At 40.7% G+C, this 25,316-nt stretch overlaps 1 protein-coding gene across 1 annotated transcript in view; it reads left to right on the plus strand.

Moving 5' to 3' along the window:
- Window positions 1-25,316, plus strand: part of grid2 (glutamate receptor, ionotropic, delta 2) — an 829,420-nt gene that overhangs the window by 534,075 nt on the left and 270,029 nt on the right. The window contains exon 4 of the mRNA XM_048611693.1: window positions 19,901-20,106. Within this exon, the coding sequence (XP_048467650.1) occupies window positions 19,901-20,106 (206 nt within the window). The remainder of the gene's footprint in view (window positions 1-19,900; window positions 20,107-25,316) is intronic.

A 25,316-nucleotide genomic window follows, 5' to 3' on the forward strand; every position in this document is an offset into this window, starting at 1 on the left:
TCCAGTGACTCTTCCTCAGAACAGTTCTGAGGAAGGGTCACCGGACCCGAAACGTTAACTCTGTTTTTTCCTTCACAGATGCTGCCAGACCTGCTGAGCTTTTCCAGCAACTTTCTTTACATCCCTGATTTACAGCATCTGCAGTTCTTTCGGTTTTTATTGAAAACTGGCAGCTCTGACAGTGCAGCATCCCTTTACTATTGCAGTTTTAGCATCAGCTTAGCTCTTTAAATGCTCTAGTTGTTGGAATGGGAGTCAAAACTGCAAACACAGACATAGGCGTAGATGTGCTACCAAATAAGCCACAACTGTGTGAGCTGGTACACAGTTCATAGTACAATAGTCTCCAAGAGAAAAAGAGCATTGAATCATTTTTGGATAGCTGTTGTATATGAATTGGGAGTTGTGAAGGGCCAGGATGGATGCAAGGATGGGGAAAGTGGATTAACAAATCCAACTTTTAACTCTTTATACAGCATTTGCAGAACAGCACTTGAGTTGGATGTTCTGATCAGATCAGGCTTTATACTAATGGGTATCTGAATAAAATCATTGTTGTCTTTATGAATGCTCATAAAGGGGCTGGGACGGGGGGCTTGAGAGTACCTTACTTTGGTTGGTGATACAGAAGAATAAGAGGAGGCAAAGGCTGAGTGGCATTATCGCTAGACTGTTAATCCAGAGACCAAAGGTCACGTTCTGGGGACTTGGGTTCAAATCCTATAATGGCAGATGGTGGAATTTAAATTCAATTTTTAAAAAAATAGAATTAAGAGTCTAATGGAACCAATTGTTGGACGCACCCATCTGATTCACTAATGTCCTTGAGGGAAAAAAAATTGCTGTCCTTACCTGGTCTGGCCTGCATGTGACTCCAAACCCACAGCAATGCTACTGACTCTTAACAACCCTCTGGGCAATTATAGATGGGCAATAAATGCTGGCCTGGCCAGCGATGGCCACATCTCATGAATAAACAAAAAAAAAACAAATTAGATAACCCTTGCACAATTGTACTTGCCATTAACTTCAATGAAAATGGGAACCAGACCTGGTGTATACTGGAAAATCAACTCAATGTTACTCATCTTACATTAATGTTCAATGTTAAAATTACCCTGAAAGCATTGCACAGATAAAATACAATAATTCTGGCCTCTTGTGCATCTTGATTATCTAAAGTCCTCTGTTGGCTGTTGTGCTGTCAGCTGCTCAGACTCCAAACTCTGGAATTGCTTCTGTAAACCTCCCCATATTTCTACCTCTCTCCTTCTTTAACATTGCTGCTAAAAATCTACTTTTCTGACCAGGTCTTTGATCTCCGATCCTAATATCTCCTCATGTGTCAAATGGTATCAAATTTTGTCTGATAATGCTGTCATGAATCTCCTTCAGATATTTCACTACATTAAAGCCATGGTGTGAATACAAGTTGTTTTTGTTACATTCCTCAGTTTCCAAGTTTGACTCTTTTGCCTGAGGCCTTGGAAGAGAGAGGAACTGTCAATATTCTTGGCAGCTGGATATTCAAAATATCTAGCAATTATTATCATTTGTATCAGAGATAGGCCCTTGACTTTCTGCATCCATTAGATGAATGGTATACTGACCAAAAAGACTGGAAGGCTTTTAATAGTACATATTTGTATTTTGGTCAGTGCCCAAGGGGTTAGCATTCCCAGCATGCAGGGCAGAGGTAGAAGGAGATAAATCTGTTCAGTTGGTTCCCTTTCATCATTGAAACACCCTGGATATAGCCAAAAGCTCTTGGCTTTGTGCCATCGGTGCAAGAGTTGCACTGCGGTTCTAACGAGGTGAGGGGGAGGTCAATTCACCCAAACTTCAGCTTCTTTAATAAATCTTAAAAATTAAATTTCACAATTTTTTAAAGACTGGGGTTGAGTGGGGCTGAGGAGGGCAAGGCAGATAATGCATCATATCCTTTGTACTTTCATGAGGTGTGGGTGTCACTGGTTAGACCAGCATCTGTTGCCCATTCCCAACCTCTCTCTAACTCAGTGGCTTGTAGGGACCTTTCGGGGCAAGTTATGAGACAGCCATATTACTGCGAGTCTGGAATCATGTGGCCAGACTAGGTAAGGGTGGTAGATTTCCTGGATGTTATGACCACCATAAAGGAGACTCGCTTTATATTGCAGAGTAGTTAGTTGGACTTAAAACCCACCAGCTGCCCTGGTGGAATTTAATTCTACATCCCCAGAACATTCTTCTGGGCTTCTGGATTACTGCTATTACGAAGCTACCACTTCCCCTCATCTGCTTGCGTTTATAATTAGAGGTATATTGTACAAAGCTAGGAAATTGCACAAAATCCATGTTTCAAAATAAGCACTAGCTTGATCCCAGCAAGAGTACTTTTCCAATTTCTGAGCACTCCACTCACAGGGAAGAATTTGAAGGCTGATTTGCAAAGGTTACAAGAGAAATATGTCAGAATGGTATCAGGGACGGCAGTTGTATTGTCAAACTGGAGGGATTTCGCTGCAGCAGGGAAAGTTGAGGAGATTTGATAGAGTTCATAGTGATAGATACATGCATAGTTCAATAAAGAGGAGCTATTTCCAATGATTGAAGAGCTGATAATTTGCAGAGACAAATTGGCAAACTGAATCAGAGTCAACACAAGGGGAAATGTTTATGCAGTGAGTGGTTTGGGTTTATGTGATAGAGTAATGTGTACAGTTTCAGTAGTGGCCTTCAAAAGGGAATTGCTTAAGTACTTCAATGAGAAATTATGTTCGGGGACATGGGAGTGGAACTAAATAAAAGGCACTTTGAAAAAGTTAATGCAGAATGGATGGACCAAATGACCTCCTTCTCTGGTGTAGTGTTGTGCGATACTATAATGTTGCCATGTGGCAGCATGTTCTTTCAGGTTGTCTCTGAGACTGTGAATGACCTCTAACTGGGGTCTCAGTGGTAGGCTGAAGAATGTACAAGCCATAACAAGGTTATTTCAAAAACGTTCTGTGGTTTAACATTCGGTGTTGGACACTCCTTCCAGCAGCAGGCAGAGGGCAGGAACTCATGGCTTGACACAGGAGTGGAACTGCCCTTCAATCTAATACACACTGAGCATTTAAAAAGCAGTTGTGAAGATGTTAAACCCTGTAATGACAGTTCTATTTCAGGACAGTAGTTGCCTGACAATTATTTCTAAGAAGCCAGTGCTCTCTGAGCAGGTCATGAAAAATGACATCAAGCCTACATTGAGGCAATCTACCCCTTTGCACATTGGCAGTGTCATTTTATCTTTACATGTGTACTGTATGTTGTCTTTTTTACAGTTGGGTCCATCTGAAGCATTTAAGTAGACCCTAAATTCAATGTATTTCTTATAATATTAAGCAGATCAGAACTGATATAGTTAAAAATCACAAGAGGTTTTCAGTTCCATGCCATCAAGTGCTCGGGTTTGATGAGCATAGTTTCAGCAATTCACTGATATTACTGCAATAAAACAGAGTCAATTACACAAAAATGTTCAAAGATAAACACAGACCAATTCTCCAACCAAATGTAATTGTTTCTTTCATAACAAGTAAGGTCAGTGACAAACTAGCATGAAATATTGTTGAATATTACAAAGTAATCTTTCAAGAATGCAATGAAAAAATAACAATATTCACTGTAGCAAAGTATCACATTAAGGTCTCAATGATAGATAATAACAGTGGTTTTAAAGACCCTAGAAGGGCCAACTGACTTAGGTAGGATGATACCTAACTGCCTGCTTCAGCCCAGTGAATACATAATGAGGTATGTTGAATTACTTTCTTAAAGGTAAACTTATTATTCAGACAAGGCATGTGGCATCACTGGAAAAGCCAACATTCTCTAATCCTATCCCTACTTTCCCTTTAGGAGATAATAATTCATCTTCTTGAACTACCAAAGTCCACATTGCAGAGTAGGAGAATGTTCCAGGATTTTTGCACAGTGATAATAATATATTTCCAGATCAGAATGGTCTCTGATTTGAAGGAGGACTTACTGCTCCTGAGCACTTGTTACTCTTGTCCTTCTAGGATGCTGTTGAAGGAATCTTGGTGTGTTGCTGCATATCTTTATTTGCTCATGAGAAAAGCAATCAGTCACATTGGATTTTGAATTAGTGATATCTGGCTACTTGTTCACACTTTGCACATAACAAGCATTCCCGCCACTGAATCAGAGGTTACAGGTTCAATTACTGTTCCAAAGCCTGTCATTTCTGCTCACACTGGCTGTGCAATTCTGACAGAGGGCTACACTATCAGAAGTGCCATCTTTCAGATGTTCTGTCTGTACCACTTTGGTGGATGTAAAAGATCCCAGAATGCTTTCATGAAGAAGAACAGGAGTTCTATTCCCGCTGCCCTGGCGAATATTTATTTCGCAGTCAACATCACAGAAACTGATTATCAGGTCTTTATCCAATAGCTATTTATCATAGTTTTCCCCCCATGTGCAATTTGGTTGCTGCCTTTCCTACAATATAACAGTACTCTTCAAAAGGTGGTATTAGAAACTTTGGGACATCCTCTGGTCATGAAAGGTGCTACGTAAATGCAAATCTCTCTAATTCCGGTTGAACTGTATCACTGCACAGGTGATGCATTTGTATTTTGGAATGTAGCATGGTGCCTCAGTGGTCAGCAGTGCTGCCTCACAGTGCTAGGGACCTGGGTTCGATTCCACTCTTGGGCAACTGTCTGTGTGGAGTTTGCATATTCTTCAGGAGTCTGTGTGGGTTTCCTCTGGGTACTCTGGCTTCCTCCCACTGTCCAAAGGTGTGCAGGGTAGGTGAATTGGTCATGCTAAATTGCCCATAGTGTCCAGGGATGTGCAGGCTAGGTGGATCAGCCATGGGAAATACAGGGTTGCGTGGGTCTGGGCGGGATGATCTTCAGAGGGTCAGTATGGACTCGATGGACTGAATGGCCTGCTTCCACAGTGTAGAGATTCTATGAAACCTACCCTCAGCAAAAAAAAATTCTCACCAAATCATTCTCACTGCACAACAGAAACAATTAACCACCAGCAAAAGGGAAGATTGGAAAGGTGAAAGGATTAGAGTCGAATTAGATAATGATTATAGCAGGGAAGGAGATCTATCATGTCCATGTTGGGTCTTTGAAAGAACTCCCTGCTCCCCATTTTATATAAAACTTTCTCCTTTAAGAACTTAGCCAATTCCATTTTGAAAGTTGCCAGTGCATCTGCTTCCAGCACTTTACCAGGCAACACATTGCAGACCACAACTCATTACATAAAGTTAATTCTCTTCATCTCCCCGGTAAGTGAAAAGATAGCAGCAAAAAGGCAAACTAAACAACCAGATAGACAGAATAAAAGAAACAGATGAAAATAAATGGCAATGAAGAAAACAATGTTTTGAAAATGGGAAAATACTGGAGAAACTCAGAAGATCTGGCAGCATCTGTGGCGAAGAAACAGAGTTAATGTTTTGAGTTCGGTCTGAGTTCTAAAAAGAGTCAAAGTGGACTTAAAAAGTTAAATCCATCTCTCTCTCCCCAGATGCTGCCAGATTTACTGACTTCCTCCAGCATTTCCTCTTCTTATTTTGGGTTTTCAGAAAACACATAGTTTGCTTTAATTAACATATTGCTAGCACAAAAAGTAAACATTGCTAAGAGACGATACAAAAACCAAAAGAACTGCAGATGCTGTAAATCAGGAACAAAGACAGAAGTTGCTAGAAAAGCTCAGCAGGTCTGGCAGCATCAGTGAAAGAAAAATCAGAATTCTGGACTCGAAACGTTAACTCTGATTTTTTCTTCACAGATGCTGCCAGACCTGCTGAGCTTTTCCAGCAACTTCTGTTTTCATTGCTAACAGACATTAAGTCAAAGCTTTTTGTCTAGCTCTTATCAAGACAGAAACTCAAGAAAATCAACTATATAAATCAAAGAACAGTTTACACAATGTGAGGGCTGATAGATTGGCATAGGGATGTAGCAAGAACTGTGATCTGTCTTTTGTAGCTGATTAAGTTCAAACCAATTTGGCTGTAATTAGTCAGGGCAGTAGCCTCGGTTTCAAACAAGAATGATTGTGGTCATAGCATTTCTTCAGTGTAAACAGTGCAATGTGGGCATATTCTTTCCAAAGTGTTTGGTTGGCAAAAAGCCAAAAAGGCACTGAAATATCTGACGATGAACAATTGCTAAATACAGAATCTGGATTGTACCTGTGTTATAGAACAGGTTATTCTTGGACTGTAATTTTATACAATATCAACATAATGTACCTGAACAGAAGAACAATGAACATAATGTCATTATGGCTTTCTACACGATTTCAGTTTAATTTTGGAGTTGAGCAATTGTTTTGAAAAAGCTTGATGGTGACAATGGCCAACTGTCGAAGGGACACAGTCAATATGTTATGAATTGATAGTTGACAAAGAACTGACATTTACAACAGTTTGTGGCTCTTGAAACTTGTGCTTCATGCTAGTGTTTCACTTGAGTGCATCATATCTCTGCATTGCCAGAAGCAGTGACTGAATTATCCTCTTCATGCGCATTCTTCTGGGAATTCAATTGCAATCTATATTTATAATAAGAAGCAAGAAATACTTTTTGGACAGCTCTCCTTCACAGAAATCTGAGAATGAATTTAAAACTTACAAAGCAGATGGAGGCCTTATAGCCCATTAGTACCATGCTAACTCTTTGCAAGATCTATCCAATTAATCACTCCCTTCTCTGCTTCAACTGTAAGCAAATGTTGTTTCTTTTTATTTCCCCAGCATCATTCTCTAGGACCTATGTTCACTTTGTCTTCTCTCTTCCTTTTTGATACATTTAAAGAAGCTCTTACTATGCATTTTGATATTACTTGATATTACGCTGAGGGGTTATTTTGTTCCCTCTTTTTATTTGGTCATTATTTGGTAGTTTTTAAAACTTTTCCAATCCTCTGGCTTAATACTAATCCTCATCACATTGTGTGCTTTTTCTTTCAATTTGATGCTATCCTTAACTTCCCTGGCTAACCGTGGTTAGCTGATCCCTTTCTAGAATCCTTCTTCCTCATACGAATATTTCTTCAATGTGAGCCATAAACTATTTTCTTAAATGTCTGTCATTTTTCCTCATATATCTTTGCTGCTAAATTCCCTTCACAGGCCATTCCAGCCAGCTCTTCCCTGATTTCTTTGTAATTATATACATTAAAAATACAAAGAAAAATCACCAGTATGAATCTGATACATTAAAGACAAAAGAAAAACACTGGAGACTTAAACACAAATTGAAGACCTCACATTTACTTTAAAGACTAGTAATATTCACCAATCTTACTCACCAATCAGCTTCTTTCCCTGCACTCACTTTATACTGTGGTTTGCGATATCATTCCAACGCTGGTGTCATTCCAGTTGGCTTCTTGATCCATTCCTGTTATCGTCCCCCACTCACTTCTCACTCTCGAGAGTTTACTTCCTGCTGTAAACCTTAGTTAAAGCACCTCTGTCCCCTTTTGCATCAAATTTCCAGCAGTTATCGTTAGTTACTCACTTCATCCCACTCTGAGGCAGTTTCACATTCACCATGCTCCTAACTAATGGATAGCTCTTTCAGAGAGCTAGTACAGTTCTGGTGGGCCAAATGACCATCTCCTGTGCTGTAAAGTTCTATAGAGGTGATTTTGAAGCTCAGAAACTGGATTGTAACTTGGAAAAGCAGGAAGCCGACTGCCCGTTGAACCTGCCCATTCACCCAAAGAGGCAGAGGTCTGGTGGGTTTTAAGGAGGTGGTTTGCTCCATTAGGTTGGTGCTGAAGTGGTAAAGTTGTAAATTGCACCAATGATTGTAAACCTCTGCACTGAACTCAAATAGTTCTGTTAGTCGGCAAGCTTTGTTGCAGCATGAGTGATAGGCCCTTGGAATACGTATCACAACGCTATTCTCACTGCAAAGGTAGCAAATGCCAAACAGCAATTTACATCTAAGTGCTCAGTCACAAACAGTCAATACGTCAATAACTAAAGGACAAGTTGGAAGTAGCTATTACTACAGAGCATTCACACTACATTAGTCTGTAAGTCTGTCACTGGAGTATTGATGAATTTTAACAGTATGCACTTTAATGTTAAACTTCTTCTGTTTACATCTTCTATCACTTCTTCCTTCTTCGATCCATCTATTTCTGGTCTTCAGCAATGCCTGTTCAACTCCACGTCTGCACTCTAATTGTTTTGGTCTCCCCTTTCGGTCCCTTGGATGTACATGTAAGGTAACAACTTAGTTCAACTGCTAAGACTCTTGCTTTTTGTTGGGAGTTTAAGCCCCACTCAAGGACATGAGCATTTGGTCTAGGCTAACCCTCTATTACAATAGTGATAAATGTGTTATTGGAGCAGGACCTTGTTCTGGAGAGTGGTGTAAAAGACACACATGTCTGTTTCAATAAAAGCAAAGAGATTCCAAAGTATTTTGACCAATGTTTATCCTTCAATCAGAACACCAAAAACAAATTGATCAGCATTTCCCTATCACAATCGTTATGTGCAAATTTGACCACACTCTTTGTACAACAATGGGTCTGTACTTCAGAAGTAACTGGTTTTTGACAATTGAGATTTGATGATTAACTGATATGAAGTCAGATGTATTGCTGTCTAATTATGTCTTGTAAGTAGACCTAGTATAATTTTTTTTATAATTTATATAATCCATAAAATCCATTTTAAAAACCGTGCTTTTCCCATGCACATCTATCCCACATAATGTAGTCCCAATTCATTTGTTACACTTTGTTCCTACAATCGTTGTCTGATCACATACAGTGGATTAATAGCAGACTGATTTTTTTTTAAAACTGAAGAGTCAGGGAATTTGCAAATCAGTTATGAGAAAGATGGTTAAAAAACTACCAAGGAGAAAATACAAATGAGTTATCAAGGACAGCCAAGTGTAAAAGGCCAGGAAAGAGGAATTGATAAAAGGAAAACCAATTGAATCACTCAATACAAATTTAGAAAATATATTCTGCAGGCAGTGACTGTTGGGGATACAATCTGAAGGCTCATGCAGTTCAAGTCCACTATCCTGGTTGCTATGCCACCCATCCCGCAAAAAGACACTGTCCAATGCTCACCTCTCAAACAAATTCCAAGTATTTGCATGCACTTGTGGCACCCTCAACATTCCTGCATTCTGGGGCTCTTTGACTGAATGCTTTCTGTTCCCAAAATCAATTTCTTTGTTTCCAGACTCCTTCTCCAATTCCAGAAATTGGGGATCCTCTCCGTGTAAAGATTTATTCCTAGACCAGTCCACACTTTGCTAAAATTCCTCTGTGCCAAACTCACAGACTTTAAGATCCCTCTCAGCACTGCAAGACCATGGGACCCAGTCCAGTATGAGATCCTCAGAACCCTTTCCACTGATCCCAGATCACCAGACTGTACTCGTTGTTTTGCTATTCCCTTATGGTATAAGGGCACCACTGACAAAGCCAGCATTTGGGGAGGTGATGGCCCAGTGGTATTGTCGCTGGACTGTTAATCCAGAGACCCAGATAATGTTCTGGGGACCCAGATTCAAATCCTGCCACGACAGATGGAGGAATTTGAATTCAAAAAAGAAATCTGGAATTAAGAGTCTAATAATTACCATGATTCCATTGCCAATTGTCAGGAAAAAATCCATCTGGTTCACTAATGTCCTTTAGGGAAGGAAACTGCCATCCTTACCTGGTCTGGCCTGCATGTGACTCCAGACCCACAGCAATGTGGTTGACTCTTAACTGCCTTATGGGCAATAAATACTGCCTATCCTGTGAATAAATAAAAAAAATTACTGTCAACTCCTAATTGCCCTCAATAAAGTGGTGTGAGCCAGCTTTTTGAACTGCTGCAGTCAAAATGGTGTAGGAACAGCTACAACATGACTGAGTTATGACACGAGACTCCCCAAGCAGGCACTCTACTCCCATCTCTGAAATGGCAGGCGAGTCCCAGGTGGACAGAGGAAGTGCTTCAGTGATACCTTCAAAGCCTCACTGGCGAAGTGCAGCATTCCCACAGAATCCTGAGACTCACTGTCCCAAGACCATCCAAAGTGGAGGAGGAGCATCCGGGAAGGCGTTGAGCACCTTGAAACTTGTCGTTAGGTAAAAGTGGATAACAGCGAAAGGAGTGTGCTGCCACACCAACCCCCCCCCACCCACCCCTTCCCATGACCACCTTTTTTCCCAAGTGAGGCAGAGTCTGCTGTAGCTGCATCAGACTGTACAGCCACCTATGGACTCACCCTGAGAGGGGAAGAGAGCCATCTTCGTCTGGGAGGGAAGGCTGATGGTGATGATTACTGAATTAGTGTCACTTGTTAGTTCCCCTTGTTTATAAATCCTCTGATTTAGTTTGACCAATATCACTGGACCTCAGTCAGCTCCAACTGGCAACCAACCTTTACCAAATAATGAGAATGAAAGAGATAGGTTATGGGATGTCAGGTTTGGTTCAGGCTGTCAGCTCTGAATCAGAAAGCTGTGGCTTCAAGCTCAATTCCAGAGCTTTGTGCGTTCAGTGAAGGTGAAAGTTCGGTACAATTCTAAGGCAGTGTTGCACTGATGGAGTAGCAGCTTTTGTGGATGAGATAATAAAACGCAGACCCTGTTTATCCTCTCAGGTAAGTGAGAAAGATTTTCTGGCATTGCTTAGGGATAATTAAAAGAAGTTCTGTACCAGTATCCTGGTCAATTTAAATTCCTTGCCTCGAACCATGATAAAAGTATAGTTTATGGGATGTTGTTGTTGTTTGCAAATTAGCTGCTATTTTTGCTGACATTACAAAAATATTTAGGTTGGGAAGGTGTCAAAAATGTTTAAGTATTTATTGGAAGCATTAATAGCCTTTGGGTTCTATCTTCACTCAAGAGAAAGCTGAGTGATTAGTGAAGAGGAGTTTATTGGATGGGGTAGACATAGTGAAAATGTTTCTGCTGGTACAGGAGTCCAAAACCAGAAGCCATAACAGTAAGTTAGTCATAGAGTCATAGAGATATACAGCACAGAAACAGACCCTTTGGTCCAACTCATCTATGCCAACCAGATATCCTAAATATATCTAGTCCCATTTGCAAGCATTTGACCCATATCCCTCTAAACCCTTCCTATTCATATACTCATCCAGATGCCTTTTAAATGTTGTAATTGTACCAGCCTCCACCACTTCCTCTGGCAGCTCATTCCACACATGCACCACCCTCTGCGTGAAAAAAGTTGCCCCTTGGGTACCTTTTAAATCTTTCACTTCTCACCTTAAACCTATGCCCTCTTATTTTTGACTCCCCCACCCTAAGGAAATGGCCTTGTCTATTTATCCTGGCCATGCCCCTCATGATCGTATAAACCTCAATAAGGTCACCCCTCAACTTCCAACACTCCAGGGAAAATAGCCCCAGTCTATTCAGCCTCTCCTTATTGCTCAAACCCTCCAACACTGGCAACATACTTCCAAATCTTTTCTGAACCCTCTCAAGTTTCACAACATCGCTCCCATAGCAGGGAGACCAGAATTGCATCCTGTATTCCAAAAGTGGCCTAACCAAAGTCCTGTACAGCCACAATTTGACCTCCCAACTCCTATACTCAATGCACTGACCAATAAAGGCAAGAATACCAAATACCTTCATCACTATCCTATCGACCTGTTTCACTACTTTCAAGGAACTATGAACCTGCGTTCCAAGGTCTCTTTGTTGAGCAACACTCCCCAGGACCTTACCATTAAGTGTATAAGCCCTGCCCTGATTTGCCCTTCCAAAATGCAGCACCTCACATCTATCTGAATTAAAATCCATCTGCCACTCCTCAGCCCATTGGCCCATCTGACCAAGATCCCATTGTACTCTGAGGTAACCTTCTTCGCTGTCCACTACACCTCCAATTTTGGTGTCATCTGCAAACTTACTAACAATACTTCCTATGTTCACATCCAAATCATTTATATAAAAGATGAAAAGCAATGAACCAAGCACCGATCCTTGTGGCAAGCTGCTGGTCACAGGCCTCCAGTCTGAAAAGCAACCTCCACCACCACCCTCTGTCTTCTACTTCCAAGCCAGTTCTATATACATATAGCTAGTTCTCCCTGTATTCTGTGTGATCTAACCTTGCTAACCAGTCTACCATGAGGAACCTTGTCGAACGCCTTACTGAAGTCCATGTAGACCACATCCACCATTCTGTCCTCATCAATCCTCTTCATTACTTCTACAAAAAACTCAATCAAGTTAGTGAGACATGATTTCCCATGCACAAAACCATGTTGACTATCCCGAATCAGTCCTTGCCTTTCCAAATACATGTAAATCCTGTCCCTCAGGATTCCCTCCAATAACTTGCCCACCAGTGATGTCAGACTCACCAGTCTGTAGTTCCCTGGCTTTTCCTTACCACCTTTCTTAAATAGTGGCACCACATTAGCCAACCTCCAGTCTTCTGGCATCTCGTGTGTGGCTATTGATGATACAAATACCTCAGCAAGGGGTCCAGCAGTGACTTCCCTAGATTCCTAAGAATTCTAGGGTGGACCTGATCAGATCCGGGGATTTATCCATCTTTATGTGTTTTAAGACACCCATCAATTCCTCCTCTGTAATATGGACAGTTTCCAAGATGTCGCTATTTATTTCCTCACGTTCTCTATCTTCCATGTCGTTCTCAACAGTGAACACTGATGCAAAATATACATCTAGTATCTCACCCATTTCCTGCAGTTCCACACCGAGTTGGCCTTGCTGATCTTTAAGAGGCCCCATTCTCTCCCTAGATCCCCTTTTGTCTGTAACATATTTGCAGAATCCCTTTGGATTCTCCTTAACCCTATTTCTCTAATAACCTGAATGAAGTATTCAGGAAGATCTTCTCTAATCAGACAGTGGTTCAAATATGAAACGTGCTATCACGTGCTATAATTGACATAAATGAGATGAATAAGTTTCTGGAGACATAGGCCAGAATATGGGGGAGAACGGAATATGTGCAGACTGGGTTGTATGAAATGGGGTGAAAGGAGGTTTATGTTGAGCAGACCAGTTGGGCTGAATAAGAAGTTTCTGTGTTGCAAATTTTATTTAATTCTATATAATTTTGATCGAGAGGTGCCAGTATTGGACTTCGTGGGCAAATTCAGAAGTCATACCATGTTATAGTCCAACAGGTTTATTTGAAATCACAAGCTTTGGAGCATAGCCCCTTCATCAGGTGAAGTGAGAGAGAAGCACACAGAACACAGAACTTATGGGCATAGAGATCAATGGGCAGAAAGATGAAAAGATCATACAAATGGTATCAGTGAAGTGTCGAATAATATGTCCCTGCAGGTGTTCCAAAGTGTTAGACGGTGTGAGTAAAGTGTCAACAGCTGAATAACAAGTGAAGGGATGACCAATGATCCAATTAATTGAAGCAGATGATAATTACAAAAAATTAAAAATAAGATGGGGTTGGAGAGAGACGAAATGGCTGGAATAACATGATAGGTATAAGAGTTGCATGCCGAGGGTCTAACCAAAGTAATAAGTAATCCAAAACTGTACAAATTAATTAAGGTAGAGAGATCATAACAATTTACCCAGATGATGATGACAAAACCATAGGATGATAAGTAAGATTTTTACAGATACAGAACAGTGAGGTGGGGTTACATGTACCCAAGATCACAGTTGAGGCCGTCTTCATAGGTACAGAACTTAGTTAACAGTTTCTGCTCAGCGATTCTGCATTATTGTGTATCTCGAAGGCCACCTTGGAGGACGCTTACCCGAAGACTGGAAGCTGAATGTCCTTGCCCGCTGAAGTGTTCCCCGACTGGGAGGGAACATCCCTGTCTGGTGATTGTTGCGCAGTGTCTCTTCACCTGTTGTCACAGCGTCTGCATGGTCTCACCAATAAACCATGCCTAGGGGCATCCTTGCCTGCGGCGTATGAGATGGACAACATTGGCCAAGTCACGTGAGTATCTGCCGTGTATGAGGTGGGTGGAATTCCCACGTGTGATGGTGGTATCCATTTCAATGATCTGATGTGTCTTGCAGAGGTTTCCGTGGCAGGGTTGTGTGCTGCTGTGGTCAGTGTTCTCCTGAAGGCTGGATAGTTGGCTGTGAGTGATGGTCTGTTCAAAGTTTGAAGAAAAATCACATAAGAACATTATTCAGTTAGTAGTGATCCAGCATGGAAAGCTTCATGACAAGATGTTCGCACTGTACTGTCATGTCCAACTGTTGCATACTACAGTCATGCAAATACCTTGGACTGTTGAATTACCTCTGAGCAAAAATTCATAGACAACCCCAACTGCAATAGACCTGAATGTTGGTCTGCTAACGTAACATGGGAGCTCTGGCGCTAAGACGTTGCAACCCAAACATCTGACCCACACACACTTCAATAAACACCGCCTACCCCACCTGTGGCAGGATTTGTGGATCCAACATTGGACTACTCAGTCACCTCTAGATCCACAACACTATACTGGAAGAAAGTCATCCTCAATCCTGAGCGACTATCTCCAGCGAAGAAGAAGAAGTGATTATCCAGATGTGATTCGTTGAGAAGCTAACACAGTTGTCCAAAAAATGTCCCATAATGTTGTCAGTAGCATAATGATATGTAACTACTTTAAAAAAGTATCTAACTTACACATTTAGAGCTATCACAAAATGTAGAGTTGTTTTATGATCTATAGCAATTATCTAAAGTGATTTAGTTATTAAGTGCCTGGCATAAATTTCTACAACTCAGTGCCCAGCTCAACTTGTTTGCAGCTGTTTAATTATTGAGTATCCAGCTTATGTGTATTGAACTAGTTCTTGTGTATAGACTGAGAAGATTTTGCATGTCAAGAAAGGTAGGAGACACTCAAAGCCCATGCTTAAGATTGTTTCCTTAATTTATTTTTGCTGGAACTGGTTGTTGACCTGCCACCAGGGGTTATAATTCAATGCCCACCAGTCTGCATTACACATGGATGAACAGGACTCCCCCTCCTGCTCTTGACACCTGCCTTAGGTGTGTTGAAAAAATTTGCAGGTTAATAATGACCCTTTTTTAGCCAAGTCCTGAAAATGTCTTCCTTGTCTGTCATGTCCTGGAGTGCGACTTAGCCCAGAGCTTCTGGCTCAGAGGCAAGGACACTACCCACTATGCTGTAAAAACTCTTATTCTCATGTGTATAACAGTGAATAAAATCTAGTAATGTATTCTGAATCTACAGGGAAAGATGAAGAGGTTTGATACTCTCTGTGAAATTGATTTCATTAAATGCAACCATTAAATATAAAATGAATCCAGGCAGGAGAAGCTAAGACAACATTAATAAAACTCTGCTTTGTGTTCTGTATTTCTCTATTCTCTCACTGATCATATTAAGGTTTGGAAATAATGGGACTGGCTGATGAAAAATGAAGTAATATTCAATTCAGAAACCTCTAAAGATCCTGGTAGCAATGCTGTATTATATGAAGCCCCGTCTATAAAGACAAGCAGTGACTTATGATGAGATTGTGCTTGATAAAAAGGTTTTCAGAAAGAGCTAATCCATCTTGAATGAAAATATTTGGTTTTGGTTCATAATTGATGTGGAGAAACTAGATAAAAACACAGAAATTGACAGGTTTGGAGTATATTATTAGGCTAATTATGGTATAGTATTCTGACTAACAGCACATTATTATGCAAAGGCACACAAACATGGGGAGGGACGAACAGTGAAAGTCAGTCTGCCTGGCTGCTTCACACCAATGTGATGTAGATCACAATTATTCGTAATGGAAATGTGAGTGTCATTAACAAGCTACGTTTTTATTGTCCATCCCTAATTAGTCTTGAAAAGAAGCTAGTGATCCGTTGAGATGGAATGTAGAAATTCGCTGAGTGTTCTCACACGACACCTTCCAAATCCATGATCATTAACATCTGGGCAGCAGATATATAGAATACAACCATGTGCAAGTTCTCCTCCAAGCCACTCACCATCCTGCTTTTGAAATATATCACTGTTCTTTTTGGCTAAAGTCCTGAAATTCCTTCCCTAACCGCACTGTGGGTGTACCTATACCAAATGGAGTGCAGCAGTTCAAGGAAACAGATCAAAACCACCTTCTCAAGGGCAATTAGGAATGGGCAATAAATGCTGTCCCAACCAGTGATGTAAACATCCATTGAATTAATTTTAAAAACTAGGTTCATCCTGATAAAAAAGATTATTCCAAGGCATTTGACTGCCACACTGAAGCAAATCTTTGGATTTTTTTCATTGACCAGGGCATCCAGCTCTCCTGGGGTCTCGATGTCTTTCATTGTCGACATCACAATCTCGCTCTGCAAAACGTTATTGATGTAGTGCGGATCATAAAACCTCACCAGTGCCAATGACAAGGAGCAACTATAACACTGGCGTCCAAAGCACCAGTGCAAGAACCCTTCAAATAATGACCTATTTTGTACCATTTCAGAAACATTTACTCCGCATCTACAAAATAAACTGCCTGAAGACACCACTGTTGAACTTGCATCAACATCGACAGCCTTTATAATGTCTGCTGCTGTGCTGGTGTTGACAGGGTGCCTTGTTACAAGAAGCACTAGCTGTGCATTTTCATTTTCTGCTCCTGAAATCCTGAGGAATCAGAAAGGAACCAAATGTCAAACACACTCAAGCGCTGCTTGCCTTGATACGCACTTACTAAGTCGCTACGGAAGTCCAGAATGTGAATGTCACTCAGTCGGAGCACAATACATGACATGAATATTTTGTGACTGATCTTGAGCACAGATGCTACTAGATTCATGGTACAAACAAGATAATTATAGCATGTAGCAGGGAACCTACAGAATAGAAATGACCCACTTAACCCATCAGGTCTATGCCAACCTTTACTCTCCACATGAGTTATCGCCCATCTTTTCCTCATTGAAATCTATCACTACATCCTTCTGTTCTTTTTTCCTTTCATGTGCTTATTTCTTCTTCTTGAGTTCCCTGGCCAAAGACAGTTCTTTGGTGATTATTTGCCAAACTTCAGAAAAACTCTGAGATTTATTTTCACTACAGGTAGGGTGAGTAGATAGACTCTGAGCCTACATCAGCGTGAGAGGGAATTGGACCTTGTACTGTTGATGTTCATCTGATGATCAACCTACTCGCACCCAACTTCCGGATGATCAACCACTGCCTTGTTCATTATTGTCTCAATGGTAGATCAATGTGGTTTGCACAAAATGGCTCTGGGATAGCCTAAGTTTTCTTTCTAAAGCATGACCAAAAAGTTAGTGTCCTCTTTTCTCTTCCTACAGCATGTTTCCTTAAGCATTTCAACTCAATATCTCAGTATAATTCAACGATTGCCAGGCTTATTTTCCTCAAGTTATTAAATTTAAATTTCTGGGGTCTGACATTGTAATAGATTTGCAGAAGGAACATGCTGTTAGTTTTGATGTTTTCTCATAGATAATTTTGCATGCTTGTGCCTTTGCCTACTCTATAGTCACATCAATACCAGTTACTGTAGCTCTGTTCATACAGCTACTTGCCCCCAACTGCTCCACATCAAGATGCTTCAGGCACCAGGCAGATTAACTTCAAGCCATCCTGTTTGTTCTGTAATGCACAGCAGGATAATTGGCAAAGCAAAACCACAGTACAATTACATCTGCAGCTGCATGTAACTCTTCAAATGTATCTAAAACCACCTCAATTGGAAATTAATTCAGGTATGAAAGCTACAAAGCATTAGCATTTCCAGACAATCATTGCACTCTAAATTCTCCTGAACTCTCTTGAGCGTTTTCTCCATTTGTTCCGGAACCCCCACCTCTTGTCCCTTGTGAAACCTGTTTTTTTCTGTCATTATTTTGCTTGCTAGGCAACTAATGTTTTGACTCAATATAGGAGTGAACTGAAAGTTGCTATTGGCCCAGAGACTGCTGTCTTATCAGGGAGAGGTGACTGGTGGTGAGTTTAATTTGAGGGTCACCCTCCCTTAGGTGAGGTGAGGCTGAGAAGACAGGGTGACCTCAGCTGGTACTGGAATTGAACCCATGCTGTTAGCATCACTCACTGGTCACCCAGCTAACCAGGTTGAACAGTCCTCCTAGTATAGAAAAGTAACTTGTGAAGAGAAGAGGGAGAAAGATGGATAGGAATTGATAAGGGAATGGAGCCTCCCAAGCTGTGGAAACATTGATTAGATTGAAAACATGGATTTTGAGAAATGGGAAGCAAACTGGGCTTCTGGTTGGAAAATTCAGAGAGCACGTCTGAGGTAGCTGATACCTCTGTCAGTGGGACAATATGAGAGGGAATCAACAGGTGGCCAAAATCAGAGGTCTGAAGGAGGATGGAGACAACAAAGGGCTTAAGGAGATTGTAGAGATAGGGTGCAATGAGAGAGGTAGAGGCCTACAACACACAAATGCCCTTTTGGCCCATTGAGTCTGCACTGGTCAAAAACAATAGTGAGAGGGTGAGACGGTGAGGTCTCACAAAGAACAAAGAAGTAAATAACTACATCATCATTCAAGGATGATAGTTGAAGGATAAATATTGACCAGAACTTTGGAGAATCTACTTGGTTCTTCCTTGAATAGTACCATGGAATATTTTATTTCCAACTAAGATGTTAGACACAGACTAGGCTCTTCACATAGATTCCTGTTTGACTGTGGACAGGACAATATAGAAATGTGGAGAGAAGCCTTGGCTAGAAATGCTTTGACTATGTTGATAAAGGACAAGAAGTGAGAACATGCAATAACAATCCCAAGAGGCTGGACAATGGATGTTAATAGAATTGAGAAACTTTATCAAGTGTTAATGAACGATTGAAGAGAACAAGGAGGAATATTATGCATTGGTCTCAGAGAATCATGTCTTTCCTAACTTCAACAGCCTTTGTATAGCAAGAAAGGTGGAAATTGAATGAAAGGGACATGACCAGTTTTGGGATATTTGGACATAGAACTAAGTGGTGGCAATGCATTCAAAGCCCTCGGAGAGGAAAAGGAGGTTAAAATTTAGACAACAATCAGAAAGGACAAAAATGTCTCAGGTATTTTTTATCCAGAGGGAAGATCGCAATGTTATATTTGAAAGGTAATGGGATAATTGCTTTACACCAATAACATTGTTGTCACTGATCATTGCTAGAACTTGGGTAGGCAATGGCCTTATGGTACTATCACTAGGCCATTAATCTAGAGACCCACGTAATGTCCCAGGGACCTGGGTTCAAATCACATCGTGATAGATGATGGAGTTTGAATAAAACAGATAGAAAATCTGGTATGAAGAGTCTAATGATGATCATGAAACCATTACCGATTGTCAGGAACCTAACTAGTTCAATAGTGTCTCTTAGGGAAGGAAATCTGTCACCCTTGCCTGGTCTGGCATATATGTCACTCCAGCCCCATAGCAATGTGGTTGACTCTCAATTAGGGATGGGCAATAAATACTGGCCTGACCACTAATGTCCATGTCCTGTGAATGAATGAAAAAAAAGGCTTCTATCTAGAAGATACACTGATATATGTTAAAATAGCAACTTTTAAATACTAACATAATATTCATTGCAGATTATATAAAGCAAAATAAAATGTATCATTTGCCAGATATTTTCAACTTTCCATTATCTCATTGCGTCTTCGGGCACTTCTAACCATGATTCGGAAGGTTCCAATTCATGAGATTTACTCCAATGAGTAAATCAAGTCTCCAAGTCTGTGTAAATGTGGACTTGAGCAAGATTTTCACCTTGCTAACTGTAATTCAGAACTGGAGAAAACTTACCCAGTCTCCATTTAGGATTACATAGCTTAATGTGATAACTAACAGAGTGATTGTTATCCTCTAATTGTCAGATATCCGTGGGATTCAGGATTTTTTGGACAAAGCTTCTCAGCAAGGGATGGATGTAGCTCTGCAGAAAGTGGAGAACAACATCAACAGGATGATCAGTACGATGTTCGCCACAATGCGTTTGGAAGAGATGAACCGGTACCGTGACACACTTCGACGAGCTATTCTCTTCCTCAGCCCACAAACAGCGAAGGCCTTCGTTTCCCAGGTAGGAATTCAACAGTGTCCAGCAACATCCTGTAAGGATAGCACGGTCTGGAGAGCTCAAACCACCTGCTGTCATGTTGTTTGGTTGTATCAAATCAACTTGTGTCTTATGACAGAAAAATTTGTATTTGTCCCAGGCTAGGTGTCAGAATTCCTGTTCTATGTTATGTTGGCTGTTCACAATGTCTGTTTCTTTTTCCCTTTCTTAGCCCATCCACCCAGCATCTCCCCTCCCCACCCAACAATGTTACCCCCAAGTTGCACAGCTGCAGAGCCATTCTGAGGTCCCACTCAGATCCTGGAGTTCACACACCAAAATACAAATTAGTGGGATGATTGCCAACTCCCCAACACCACCTCCCAACAATGGGAAACGACGTGTTGATAACTGCAACAAGCATGTCGATACAAGTTGATATGTCGCCAATATCAGATAGGATGCTGAGGGAAGTCAGAATGAAATGGTGGTGGTATTGTCCATAATCTTGCAATCACCCTTCCAGATGGAGATTTTCATATGCTACAACCCCATTCAATGAAGAGGTCAAGGATTACCTTCCATCCGTAGGCCAACCAGTTAACAATGGGAAACCTTCTAAGAAGCAATAATCTGAAACAAAATTACCAGTCACTTGGACAAGTCTGAGTTAATTAAGGACATCCAGTATCAATTTGTGAAAGGCAAATTGTGTTTAACTAACCTGATTTGATTGAATTTTTCAATAAGTTATTAGAAAATGTTGATAAAGATAACACAGTCAATGTGGTATATTAACTGTAAGGACGAGCAAGTGCCATATAACAACCTTGCCAGCAAATATGAAGCCCTTGGAATAAAAATAACAGCAGCTGTGTGAATACAATGTTGGCTGAGTGACTGAAAACAGAGAGATGTGATGAGCAGTTGTTATTTGAATGAAGAAACCTGTACGGGGGAATTCTCCAGAATTCCACAATCATGGCTTTTATTGTTCCATGTTAATCCTCTAGACTAGGATCAATAGGGCATACTTCTTAAAATCTGCAGATGGCTTTAAACTTAAAGCATGTTCTTTGTAAGGAGAACCTCAAGTAGGTATTGACAAGCTGTTGGACTGTACAAACACATGGCAGATGAAATATAATGAAGAGAATTGTCAATTGAAAAGTCTTGGCCAAAAATTAAGGCGAGGAAATATAGAACAAAAAATGTCCATGTTTCTATGATTTTATTTTCTTGGGAGATTGCCTAATTCAGAGGTTTGGTCCTTTCCCTTTAGACGGTTGGAATATCTGGCTCAAAAACTGCTTTCTTCATCGGGTTTTGCAATGTGACCCCAGCAGTAACCATTGATCCCTCCATCCAAGTCAAACAAAAGAACCATGAAAAACTGGTTCTTTTATGTGACCCATTCCAGTCACACCCCAACAAGCACTGTTGTGGTGTAAACTGCAGGAATTATACCAATAATTTTTAATATTATTTATTATGAATTCAGGTTTTTAGTTTTATAAAAATATTAATAACAAATAGGTCTTCTTTGTGTCTTAATAATTACGTTTTTGTTTCGATGGTAATTTACTATAAAATAGTTTTTGAAGCCTGGTTTTAGAGTGTGTGAGTTTTGTGCCATACTAACGGATATTTTATGTACTGAGATTGTTTTGTGAAGCGGCGAGGTAAACAATGGTTTGTTACAGAGTTCTGGAACTTGTTTCTTTTTAATTTGAAGGGCAACATCCATAGCTGAGAGGGAGAGACTTTTATTTTCACTTTTGACTTTGAGTGGGGAGTTCATGTGAAGTTCTTGGAGTAACATGGCTGTGTAGAAGAGTGCTCCTGAGAAAAAAAGGGACATTTAATGAACTAGGTTACATTAGAGTGAAGAGTTAGTGGTAGTCCCAGACCAGAAATGTTAGGGATAAAACACTGAAGAGGTTACTTAAAGCTGAATATATATAAGCAGATATATGATAGCTTCAAACAACAGTTATTTGTTGTTCTGGTCTGAAGGATGAAGTCATAAGGACCTTAAACCTACTGAAATGTTAGATACAGGCCTTCTGGTATGGGTATAGTACAAATGGTGTTTTGGCATGATATAAAGGCTTGCTTTTTTTTTATCAATTTATATAGGCCTGTTTTGGGATTAATGGGATTATAATTTTATAGTGCGCTTAACAAAGTTTGAATTTATATTATAAATTTGAATTATTCTACTTTATCTTCTTTTTTTGTAATAAATATCCGTTCATCGTTAAAGCAAAATCTGCAGCATTAGGTGCTTATGTTTCAGTGAGGCAGCACTTTGTTAAACTCAAAACAAATTAAAATATGATCTATCAAGCCAGGTTCCTGTCTGGGATCAGACATGTCCAGTAATAACGTCAGGTTGGGAGTATATTGCTGTGCTGATTGTGAACAGCCTGTGGTTACCGGGGTTCTGCCACATGGTTGTGACTTCAAGAGGTGGGCTAATTGTAAATGCTAGTTCTTGTGACATCTTGCATTTATATAGCACTATTTCACAGGAGTATAAGTTCGAAACTGTGAGAAGTTTTACTTCAGTTCAGTAGTTTAACAATGTCTTTCCAGAACAAAATAACAATAATCTAAGTGGGTGGCACAAACGTCATTACTTTTGGTGCAGGTGGGGAGGTGTTCAGAGCATGTGAATAAGCAGTACAGAGGGCATGCAGGATTAGTGGTGTCTGTGTTTGGGTGGGTACTGATGACTGATGGAAGAGCAGGCAACAGTGAAAGTAATGGAACATAGGCCTTGGTGGGAGGTAGGTGATTTGCAAAGATAGAGTGTGTGGGAAGTATCAGAGAGAAAATGAGGGTGTCCACATTAGTGAAGTGGAGAAGATCATTGACCTTCCCCCTATATTGCTGTGGTTTCCTCTGGGTGGCTGAGACTACACTGACCTGGGTGGCACTGTATGGTATCATGGACCGCACTGCCAGTCCTCAGGTGAGAGGATATCACATTTCTGCGGCACCCTGTTCAGCAGCATTTTCAGGTCTCTGCCTGCAAGGTGGGGCACCAAGTTTCCCTTGTCTGCCATTGTCCACAGCAAACATCAAAAACCATGCAGGGGTAACCATGCTTTTCTAGGTACACGGTGGCATTTTGAGGAGGCGCTGGCATCAGAGATGCTGGAATATTGGGCGATATCCCGACACTAGCAGGTTGATCTGGCTACGTTGAGGAACTGGATGTCCAATGAGAGGGCTTTCAGTGCAGTGGTAGATCAATTACTGCAACAGTGCTTCAACCAGAACGTGCCTTCTCAGACACTTTACAGAAGCTTTCAACGAACAGTAGAAATGAGCTAGAGGAGCTTCATAGGTGTTTCATAAGGTACGTTTGATAAGATGCGGTGAGGAATCTACCTACACCTCATGGGTAGAAATCCTCCATGGAACATGACGAGTTAACACTTAGCCATAAGAAAATGTCCAATTCAGGTCAAAATAAAACCTAAACGCTGCATCAGGCTCTTCAGCCAATGCATGAGGAGGAGGGAGAACATTCCACTCATAATTAATTTGAAACAAATTCTGAAATCTCATCTGCAGGAACAAATGAAAATTCACATTGGGGTCTATTTATGCTAAGTGAAAGCCACTTTGTTTCTTGAATGAGATGACGTTGTCATGACGATGTGCCGAGCAATATGGAGAGCTCAGAATAAAGGCTTGATTGGTGATATGATAAATCGTTTCTCACTGATCAGCACAAGGCAGATGTATCACTTACAAGAGCAGGACCTAGCATCACGGGAACAACAGCTAAACTACTCTGCAGCATCACTGCAGCTCTCGGAGCTAAACCCGCTCGATAGTTTCCTCATTTGGCAAAAACCAACCCTCACACAGGATTTGTGGTCTTTACAAATCATGGCCTACTTTGCATGACTTCCTCGAAGACCTGAAGCTAAGGTTTTCAAAGCTAGTCTCTTTTTTACAATGTTGGACTGACTTAATGGTATTAGTCTGAATTTTTTACATCAGACCATGCAGGCTAACATGGTAATTATGCTTCAATTTTGTTCCTTGTGAATGGCGATTCTGAGCACTGAAATGATTTGACCTTTAGATCAACTGAAGCAAATTAAGTTTCAAACCAATTCTTTGTGCATCCTGCAAGAAAAAAATAGGCCATTTTAATTTCACAGTTTAAATGATTGGTCACAGCCTTTTATTGGTTTGACACTTGCTTGATAGTGTCACTTCTGGTCAGTTACAGAATGACGAGAAAAAAGGGGACTGACAACTTCCAGTATTTCCTGTGGTTCATTTTCTTCAGATTGAGAGTGTTACTAGAGAGCGAGTTTGTTTTCCAAAAGTTTCATAAAGACTCTTTTGGTAAAACATAAAGCCATGTTGGCTCTCTGTACTTCAACTACCTTTTAAAATTGGTTTTGTATAGGAACTGGAGTAGGCCTTTCAGCCTACAATTATGTGGAGGCGCCAGTGTTGGGTTGGGTTGGACAAGGTCAGAAATTGCGTGACACCAGGCTATTGTCCAACAGGTTTACTTGAAAACACAAGCTTTCGGAGTGTCGCTCCTTCTTCACACATTCGCTCCCCCACCATCCCCTCCTCCGCCAAATACACACACACGCGCACACACACGCGCACACACACGCACACATACACACACACACATACGCACGCACACGCACACACACACGCATGCACACATACACACACACACACATGCACACACACATACACACACGCACACACACACACACACACACCTGCACGCACACACATGCACACACACATGCACACACACACATGCACGCACACACACACATGCACACACACACGAAAATCTATGTGGTGAATTTGTATTTGCAGATACATTCTATTTTGTTCAAAAAGCATACAAATTATAGACAGTCAGTCAATGTGGTGTTTTATAAATTCCTACTTTAGAAATAAAACCAGTCTGACTACAAACCAAAACGCAAACAGATTCTAAACAAGGTCTCACACCTAACATGCGTTGACTGATCTAAAATGTCACCCCTTCTTTACACTGATTTAGTTCTCTCAGGGCAGTGACTCAAAAAGGAATTTGGGGATTTACATATGCATATTAAAACCTTCTAACTAATTAAAGATGTAACAGCATCTTATGTTTGTTTAATGCATCCTCATCAGTGGTGTGACCCTTTGATCTCTTACTTATAAATTCTGTGTCTGATACTACCTCT

The sequence above is a fragment of the Rhincodon typus genome, chromosome 1, assembly GCF_021869965.1.
Source record: "Rhincodon typus isolate 14 chromosome 1, sRhiTyp1.1, whole genome shotgun sequence".
NCBI lineage: Eukaryota > Metazoa > Chordata > Chondrichthyes > Orectolobiformes > Rhincodontidae > Rhincodon > Rhincodon typus.